The sequence below is a fragment of the Molothrus aeneus genome, chromosome 8 (assembly GCF_037042795.1).
Source record: "Molothrus aeneus isolate 106 chromosome 8, BPBGC_Maene_1.0, whole genome shotgun sequence".
Taxonomy (NCBI): Eukaryota; Metazoa; Chordata; class Aves; order Passeriformes; family Icteridae; genus Molothrus; species Molothrus aeneus.
The window spans coordinates 3,641,744-3,651,628 of NC_089653.1; the positions used below are offsets into that span (position 1 = coordinate 3,641,744).

The 9,885-nt window shown below is 50.3% G+C and overlaps 1 protein-coding gene across 1 annotated transcript; it reads left to right on the forward strand.

The window, feature by feature from the left end:
* Positions 1–2,480: 2,480 nt before the first annotated feature.
* LOC136559424 (putative lysosomal acid lipase/cholesteryl ester hydrolase) lies at positions 2,481–6,522 on the forward strand. The gene is made up of 9 exons (XM_066554631.1): positions 2,481–2,579; positions 2,895–3,012; positions 3,848–4,046; positions 4,542–4,651; positions 4,868–5,004; positions 5,258–5,404; positions 5,904–5,975; positions 6,137–6,202; positions 6,289–6,522. Exons 1-9 carry the CDS (start codon positions 2,481–2,483, stop codon positions 6,520–6,522), a joined length of 1,182 nt encoding a protein of 393 aa, XP_066410728.1.
* Positions 6,523–9,885: the final 3,363 nt, after the last annotated feature.

Sequence of the window (9,885 nt, forward strand, 5' to 3'; positions counted from 1 at the left end):
TTCTCCTTCTAGCCCAAGCTATTGCTGAAAAGAAGGATCCCAGCTGACTTGAGAGGCCATTTATTATAACTTATAACTAATAACTTAGTTATTGCCACTCCAGCTGTGCATTTGATGCATGGAGAACTTGGTGGTTTGACATTTTCCTGGGTTTTCATCCTTTTTGGCTCTGTGAAAGGGATGGGGAAGGGGCTGGGTTGCTTTACCCAGGCTGGTGCCTGGGGAGCAGCAGCTTTGAGGATGAGCTCTCCCCCATCCTGGCTGTCCCCCATCCTGGCTATCCATGCCCAGGGACTCGTCCTTCCCTCTCTGCCACATCTTGGGATTCCAAGAGGAGTTGCTTCTGTCACTGTATTTCCATTTTAAGATATTGATGAAATCAATACCTTACCTTTGAAAGCTGCTTTTAGCTCTGAGCAGAATAAACCTGCTAGAGAATAAAGAGTGTATAATGTTTATATTGCAGGGATAAGACAGAATGCTTGAGGTTTTTTGTCTAGATGGATTTTCATCCTTCCCAACTGACTTAGAAAATACTTTCTTTTTCCTGTAGATCTGACTGGATGTGTAGATATCTCATTTTCCAGACTAAACATCAGTAAAAACGTGTGAGGGCTGTTGCTGGCCATGGAGCAGGGGAAGGTCCCCTTGCAGGTGGTGAAGGGCAAATCTAAGGGAGATGGAGAATTGTGGGGGACCCAGTTGTGGGTTTCTCTGGGTCTGGATTGAATGCACTTCAGACAGTAGTTCATGTTCAGACTCAGGTGTTTATTATTTATCAGTAAAACAGCCTCACTACTGTGAGTTCAGCAGCTTTTCATTAGAAGGCACAAAATGGCAACAATTTCTGGTTCCAAGGGCTTTTAAGACTAAACTATCCAGTTAAGAGCTGACACCTGGATTATTTTCCCTTTTAACCCAATCACTGATCCCACAGAGCTGCAATGGGGACATTTCTGCCCAATGACAAAATGCCACCCAAACCCATGGAGAAGGAGGAAGAAGCAGCATGGAGAAGAAACCCAGGGTGACACCCTGTGCCCTCCATCTTGCTGCCATCCACAGCACACTAAAAATCCCAAAACCTCAATTTCTTACCAATTCTTCAGTTTCTTATTTCTTACTCTCTATAATCTATTTCACACTTTTGTGGGTTCCAGTCTATCTTGAAGTCTGGGAAACTTTCTCCATGGATGAGGGTCAAAGTCAGTGCTTCCCTGGGGGTCAGGGCATCCCAGAGCAGAGAGAGGAATGTTCCTGGTGTCCTGGGTTTCCACAGACCATGGGGACAGAATCTGGCAGGGATTTGAAACCTCTCTGGACAGCCCCAAGGGAAAGAAGCTCTTTCCTAAGTGACCAGCTCAACCAGGGGATGCAATTGGTGTGAAACTCCTGTGGGTTTAGCAACAAGAAAACAGCACTGAGGATCACATTGTTCTACCTGGCATCTCCTGATTCCTGAGCAGGCCTGGCTTCTCCATCCCCTGTAAGCCCCAGTGCTCACTGAAGTGGCAATTTCAGCAATTGCCCAGGCTCTCATGTCCCCTGCAATGTGTCTGTGGGCAACTAAGCTGGGTGAGGAGCTGGCCACTGCAGCTCCTGCCTTCCTGCTGTCCTTTCCATCTTCATTCCACACTCAGGTTGGGGGCTACAGGACTGAAAGCCCCAAAAAGAGGTGATTTGCACTGAGTCCAGCCTGCAGCTGTGGTGTTTGGCAGCTGGGCAGGACAAAGGGAGATCAGGTTTAGTGATGTGGTTTGCCTAGGGGATCAAAGAGCCATCCAACCTCTCCTTCCCTCAGCCTCACAGCAGTTTAACCCCAGGACATCCCTTCTCACCTGCATGTGGAGATGGAGGCACGGAGGTGCTGGTGGTGGGCTTGGGCTGGCACTTTGTGTTTGAGGGAGAGGGAGTTTTTGCTGTGGCCCACACGGAGCTCTGCAGTTTTCCTGAGCAGCCCAGGAAAGCTTTCTGTGCAATAAGGCTGCTGGGAAAACACACTCTGGGAGGCAGAGAGCCATCTTTAGCTCCTGCAGCAGGATCAGCAGGGAATTGGGCTTTGCTGGATGTGCCCTTGAGTCTGGAATGCCTTGGGCTGGGCACTCCAGCAGCACCTGGCAAGGAGCTGGAAAGCATCCATGGCAGGGATGGAGCTCTGGCATGACCCCTCCTGTCTGGGGGAGCATTCTTTCCCTGAAATGCTTTTCCAGAAAGCTCCAGGATTTCCCTGAGGGCACCCTGATGCTTTTCCCGGGCAGGGGGTGGTGGGAGGCTGCTTGTCCCACACTTACAGCTGGACTAGATGAGAATGGCCACCAAGAGGGGCTTGGGGAGGGCTCCAAACTGCACAAGGGGTTGCAGACACCTGCTCCCTGTGGCAGCATCAGGCTTTGGCTGTTCCAAAGGGTCCCTGTGGCCCTGGAGCACCCACAGCCCTGCTCATCCAGCCCCGTTATCCCCAGGTGCTGCAGGTGGGTGAGATGTGGCTGCTGCTGGTGGCCCTGTGCCTGGCCCAGGGGCTGGAAGATGCCACCCCAGATGCTGAATTGTTCCACAACCCCGAGAGGTTCATGAACATTGTAAGTGCTGGGGGAGCACCTCACTTCTCCATGGGCATGCCCAAAGTCCTTCCTGAGGCACCAGCTGGGCTCACCCCTTCCCTGCATCTGCACCTGGCCTCTCTGGGGGGTTTGGGGCATCAAAAATCTCCCATATTTGCATTGCTGGCACTCACTCCATGGCCCCAGCTTGAGCTTGGCCTCTCCCTGCTCTCCCTGTGATTCCTTCAGGCGCCAGTGACACTGGGGACACCACATGGGTGGCAGCAGTGGGTGAAGCTGAGGCAGGCCCAGGGCTCTGGGTCACCCTCTGCCCTCACACCCCTGTCCCTGCAGAGCCAGAAGATCCTTTTCCATGGCTATCCCAGCGAGGAGTACGAGGTGATGACAGAGGATGGCTACTTCCTGAGCCTCAACAGGATTCCCCACGGCAAGGGGGGCGCCAGGCTCTCAGGTGGGCTCAGCCTCACCCAGGGCGGCACCAGCTGTGACCCTGGCCCTCCTGACAACAAGAGGAATGTTTGGGCAGATGGGAGAGGGATGAGGAGTTTCTTCCTGGCTGCCTTCAGGAGCTCAGCATTGTGTTGTGACCCAGCAGAGCCCCCAAAGTGGCTCTTTCCCTGCAGCAAAACCCTGCTCCAAGGTCCAGGCTCAGGGCCTGGGGTGGAAAAAGCTCCCCAAACACAAAAAAAGCACCAGCATAACCAGGGAAATAATGGGAGAAGGGAACTTTTAATGTGCAGCTTGCATGAAACTGTACCAAGATGTTACAGTGGTGTTTTATTTCCATATGGGAAAGGTGTCTTTGAAATAGGGGTCTCCTCAAGCCAGGTCTCATAAGCTCTTGGAGATCTGTTTCACACCCAAGATAGCTCAGCTACCTCAGAAGGCATAAAATCAGCAGGATGGCTTCTGTGGCAGTGTTGGAAACAAAAAAGTTGTAATAAAAGGCAAAATCACAAAACTCTTTACAGAGAAAAACCGAGCCAGGTGCCAGAGGTTCTTACTTCTGGTGAAACACCTCACAAAAGCCATTTGTTTCTTTATTCTCTTCTTTTTCTAGTGAGTTGCTCAGGTGGGACTTTTTGGCTCCTGTCCAATTAGCTGTCCTTAAGTTTGGGGTGAAGCCCCCCAGATCCTATGAGCTGTCTTTACACCTAATTGAGGAGAGAAACTTCTGGGCTTCTTTCCTTTTTGAGGGGACAAAGGACAGTTTTGGCACTCCATCAACAAGGGGCCACATTCCTATACCTCTTCTTCTGCCAACCACCTCCCATCTCCTCCTTCAGGACCCAGGACCCCTGTGCTGATAATGCATGGGTTTTGTCTGGATGGTGGTGACTGGGTGGACAATTTCCCTGAGAACAGCCTGGCCTTCATCCTGGCGGACGCGGGACACGACGTCTGGATCGGGAACAACCGCGGCAGCAGCTGGTCCCGCCGGCACCGCAGCCTCTCCGTGGCTTCTGAGGAGTTCTGGGACTTCAGGTCAGGGGGCCACTGTGGTGGTGTTCACAGGGGTCCCAGGACGAGGGAAGAGATGAGAATCTCGACTCCATGTTTCAGAAGGCTGATTTATTATTTTATGATATTTATTATATTAAAACTATACTAAAAGAATAGAAGAAAGGATTTCCTGATGAAAGGCTTGCAAGGAATGGAATGATAATAAAATCTTGTGACTGACCAGAGAGTCTGAGACAGCTGGACTGTGATTGGCCATTAATTAGAAGCAACCACATGAGCCAATCCCAGATGCACCTGTTGCATTCCACAGCAGCAGATAACCATTGGTTATATTTTGTTTCCAAGGCCTCTCAGCTTCTCAGGAGAAAAGATCCTAATGAAAGGCTTTCTCATAAACTATGTCTGTGACGGGCCGCCAAGGGCAGCTGGGCTGCAGGGCTGCCAGCACTGAGCCCCTGCTGTCCCTGGGTTGCTGGGAGGTGGCAATCTCCTCCAGGCTCTCCCTTTGCCACGCAGCTTCCACGAGATGGCCGTGTACGACCTGCCGGCCATGGTGGGCTTCATCCTGATGCAAACGGAGCAGCAGCAGCTGTTCTACGTTGGCCACGCTCAGGGCAGCTCCCTGGGTGAGTGATATCACTGTCCATCCCAAACTGGACGCTGCTGGGAGCTGCTGTCCCCTCCTGCCTTCCCAGCCTTCTGCATGGGAGGGGTTTGCCACGTCCTGCCCGTCCATCCCAGGCTGTGCTGGCATCCAGGAGAGTTTTTTGTTCAAAAAACCCCTCAAGCACAGGGTCTGGGGTGAGCTGGGGTTTGTGTTGTGCTCTCATGCTGCTTTTCAGGTTTCATAGCGTTTTCCAGCTTGCCACATCTGGCCAAGAAAATCAAACTCTTCTTTGCCCTGGCTCCTGTGTACACCTTCCGCCACGTCCGGGGCCCTGTGTTAAAGTTGGCCTTCCTACCAGACCGGCTGCTCAAGGTACAGGAGGTGTTTGTGGGTGGTTACTGCCAAAATCCAGGGATTTCTGGCAATTCCTGCCCTGTGTTAAAGCTAGCCTTCCTGTCAGACCTGCTGCTCAAGGTACAGGAGGTGTTTGTGGGTGGTTACTGCCAAAATCCAGGGATTTCTGGCAATTCCTGTCCCCTGCATTACCACTGTGTGCTGCTCCTGCACCTGCGGCGGGTGTTGGAGCTCCTAACGCCATTCCTGACATTCCCTCGTGCTCCTGCAGGACTTGTTTGGAACCAGAGAGCTGGTTCTGGTGCCAAGGAAGGACAAGCTGCTCCTGGCTGACAAGTGCAGCAAGCCAGGGGAAGCTGAAGTGTGTGCCAGCAGCATCTTCGTGGTTGGAGGCTTCGACGGGAACAACTTGAACATGGTGGGTGCACCAGGCTCTCAGTCCAGGTCACAGCCCTCTCTGGTTTTCCTAGACACCTGGAGATAGCTAATGGGGCACAACAATGAGTATAAACCCCCAAAATAAGGTGTGAGAGGCACTGGTTATTTGGAGATTCCCTGCAGTGGTGTGAGGGGGTCAAACCTAACGGAGTCTTTGGTAAGAGAAAATCACTTCTGGTCCCATCTCTTAGGAAAGGAAACTCCTGCCTCATTTTGGGCTGGCACACAACAAGTTTACAGAAGAAAATAACCAAAGAATGACTGGACCAGTTGTGTTTTTCCATTTTAGGTGTATTTCCATTGGTTAAGTGGCTTACCTTTGAAAGCTGCTTCTACCTCTGAGCAGAATAAAGCTGCTAAAGAATAAAGAGTGTATAACAATTATATTGCACTTATAAAACAGAATGCTTGAGGTTTTTTGTCTACATGGATTTTCATCCTTCCCAACTGACTTAGAAAATACTTTCTTTTTCCTGTAGAGCCGACTGGACGTGTACCTATCTCATTTTCCAGACTACACATCAGTAAAAAATCTCCTGCACTGGGGACAGGTAGAGATTCTGATTTTATAACTGTTTTAACTTTCTTTTAATCTGTGAATGTGGTATTTTCAAATGCTGCTGGAAACAGGTAAAGGAGGTGGAATCAAAGAGATAAAACGGGGCTGATCCAGAGTATTACCTGGATTAACCCTTTGCCTTCTGCCTTCCAGACTGCAAAAACTGCCGAGTTCAAGCAGTTTGACTACGGGCTGAGAAACATAGAGAAGTACAACCAGGTGAAGGGGCTGGCTGGGATGGGGTTGGGGGAGCACACCCCACTCACCAGAGCCCCAGGTAACAGGAGTGCTTTCCCCCTTGCCAGCTGAAGCCTCCCTCTTACAAGATCGAGGCCATGCGGGTGCCGGTGGCCCTGTGGAGCGGGGGGCACGACTTTGTGACCCCCCGTCAGGAGACCCAGCGCTTGCTCTCCCACCTCACCCACGTCGTGCACCACGAGCACTTCCCCGACTGGAACCACTTCGACCACCACTGGGGCCTGAATGCCCCCCAGCGCATGTACCAGCGGATGGTGGCCATGATGGAGGAGAATCCATGAACCCATCCATGCATCCGTCCATGGATCCATCCATTAATCCATCCATGGATCCATCCATGAATCAATCCATGGATCCATCCATGAATCCATCCATGGATCCATCCATGAATTCATCCATGAATCCATCCATGAATCCATCAATGAACCCATCCATGAATCCATCCATCAATCCATCTATGAATCCAGCCATCAATCAATCCATCCATTAACCCATCCATGAATCCATTGCTGAACCCATCCATGAATCCATCCATGGATCCATCCATGAATTCATCCATCCATCAATCCATCCACAGATCCATCTATAAATCCATCCACGGATCCATCCACAGATCCATCCATCAATCCATTGATGAACCCATCCATTAATCCATCCATTAACCCATCCATTAATCAATCCATCAATCCATCCATTAATCGATCCATTAATCCATCCATCCATTAATCCATTCATGAATCCATCCATCAATCCCTCCATGAATCCATCCATTAATCCATCCATTAATCCATCCATCCATGAATCCATCCATCAATCCATCCAACCATCAATCCATCCATCAATCCATCAATGAACCCACCCAGCCACGAATCCATCCATGAATCCACCCATAAATCCCTCCATGAATCCATCCATTAACCCATCCATGAATCTCTCCACGAATTCATCCATGAATCCATCCATCAACCCATCCGTGAATCCCTCCACGAATTCATCCATGAATCCATCCATCAATCCCTCCATCCACGAATCCATGAATCCATGAATCCATGAGTCCGTCCATCCATCCATCCATCCATCCATCCATCCATCCATCCATCCATCCATCCATCCATCCATCCATCCATCCATCCATCCATCCATCCATCCCTGTGCTGCCCCAGGACTGAGGAGCTGCCTGTTCCCCTGTGCCTTGGGTTTGTGTCAGAGATGCTCTGCTTAAAAATGTCCCTTGTCCCCCTGTACCCCTGTCCCACACTGATTTAAGGCTTTTTAATGCACTGCTGTGATTTCTGCCCGCCCCCTGTGTCTGTAGAGATTATTGCAATAAAGTCTTGCATCAGAGCCAAGCTCCAGCCCTTGGCTTGCAGGAGATCTGCTGTGTTGGGGTTTTCTTTCCAGCTTTTGCAGGCTCACAGCAATCCAGGAGTGAAATTTTACTCCAGGAATCGAGCACGTGCTGTGGTTTGTGGGCTCAGGCACAGGAGGGGAGGGAAGTGACCTTGTGACAGCCACTGGTGGAAAGAGGCCACATCTGGCCCAGGGGGCTCTGAGATGGGCGCAGCTGGCAAAGGGCAGAGGAGCAAGAGATTCTCCTCACCAGATCCTCCTCACTGTGCAGAGTGGAGTTCAAACCTGGTGATTTGCTGGTGATGAAACGTGCAAGGAGAGGCTGAGCCCTTTCTCACCTCGCAAATCCACCCAGCTATCCCTCCTCCAATCACATGGTTTCTTGCCAAGCTTTTCTTGCTCGTCCTGTTTAGCTCCTTACTGTTGAAATGAAAAAGAAAGTCATGACTAGAGGAGTAAATTTCAGCAACTCTGTTTACCCTGGAGAGGTTAACTTGTTGCTGACTCTCTGGAATCAAAGCCACAATATTTTTTCTCTACACTGGTGTTGCATTAAACAAGGCAGGAATTTGTAATGCTGACTGAGTTTCAGGTTCTGGGGACATCTGGCAAAGCTGAGCATCTCACCTTCTGTGTTCCACCTTATCAGCAGGACTACTCAGAGAAAACCCCTGCAACCCCCAAAGCCATTCATCTGCCAGCTTGTAGGAGCAGAGCAGCCCAGCACCAGGATGGATGAGCCCTCTGCAGGTGCCTCTCACCTTGCCAGGGCTGGGAATGGCACAGTACTGCCAGAGGTTGGCACCAGAAATTTCATCTGCATCAACAGTGCATCCTTGGTGTGGCCCAGTGACCCGGACTGAGCTATTTCTACCTTGTCAGCAGCTCCAGGACTCTGGAGAAAAACCTTGGTGTGAAAACCTGACCAGGTGGATGATGAGAAACAGCACCTCAAGGTTTTCCAAGGAGTAGGCACCAGCATCTCCCCACCTCCCTGCTGACTGCCCAGCCAGCAGAGCCACCCATCAGCTGTGGTGGGCATGTGTAGGAGTGTGGTTTTTGTTGATGGAGCGACAAAACTATCATTTGTCTCTTCAAAAAGGAAAGAAGCTTAGAAGTTTCTGTTTTCGTTTAGGTGAATAAGCTGCTTCACAGGCTTAGGGGACTTCACCTCAAACTTAAGGATAGCTAATTGGACAGAAGCTAAAAAGTCTTGTTTGGGCAATTTGCTAGAAAAAGAAATGAACAAAGAAACTAATTGTTTTTGTAAGGTGTTTTATTAGGAGCAAGAACCTCCAGCACCTGGCTCGGTTTTTCTCTGTTTGTTATTTTGCCTTTTATTAAACCTTTTTGTTTCCAACACTGCCACAGAAGCCATCCTGCTGATTTTTATGCCTCCAAAGGTAGCTGAGCTATCTTAGGTGTGTTGTAGACCTCCAAGAGCTTATGAGACCTGGCTCAAAGAGGCTACTATAACAGGCATGCTCGTTATAGCAGCCCCATCTATTTATTACATGGGATTCACTTATTCTGTTTATTGCATATTATTTATGACAGACCCACCTCTGTGTTGCATGTACTGGCCAGCAGCTGTTTGTGGGGTTGTGCAGGATTCTGCCTGCAAGTCCCTGCACGTGGCAGAAGACACCCACAGCAGAAGGTTTTAGGACCTCCAATCCAAAGAAAATAAAAATGCTGACGGTCCGGGCGGATTAAACCCCAGTGGGATTAATTTGCAACCTCTGCATCCCCCGCCTTTTAATAGAGAGATAAATATGTTTAAAGGATAAAGCACTGCTCTCTAACCCAAACTGACGTCAGCTGAGCAGCTTGTGGGGCTGCAAAGCTGGGCTCAGGGCATCCATCCTCCTAAGGAGGCATCTGGTGGTGCCACCAGCACCAGCCTCACCGGGGTCTCTGCACAACACCGAGCCCACCAGGGCTCTGCAGAGATATTCCAACCCCTGACCTGCATCTGGAGAGGAAAAGGAGAAGGATTGAAGCCAATCTGTCAATGGATTGCCTAATAACAGGTTGGCAGAGGTGAGGAGTTGGCACACGGGGCTGGAGGCTGCTGCCAGCGATTTGCAACACAATGCTGAGGCTGATGAGGGTGGGTCACGCCTGCGTTTGGGGCTGCACCTTCACAACACCTCCCAGCACCTTTTCCAGGTGAAATAAAGCCAGGCTCCTGTTATTCCACCCACAAAACTCTGGGGACCTGGAGCCCTGACCACTGTTTTAAATTTCTTGCCAACCCTTTCACAAAAGAATCAGCCTGCTCACGGAATCAG

Excerpts from the sequence above, each read along its gene's own strand:
- LOC136559424 (XM_066554631.1), top strand. The coding sequence starts at position 2,481 with ATGTGGCTGCTGCTGGTGGCCCTGTGCCTGGCCCAGGGGCTGGAAGAT. Across the intron at positions 5,405-5,903 it reads ACGGGAACAACTTGAACATG|AGCCGACTGGACGTGTACCT; the intron begins GTGGGTGCACCA and ends TTTTTCCTGTAG. Across the intron at positions 5,976-6,136 it reads ATCTCCTGCACTGGGGACAG|ACTGCAAAAACTGCCGAGTT; the intron begins GTAGAGATTCTG and ends TCTGCCTTCCAG.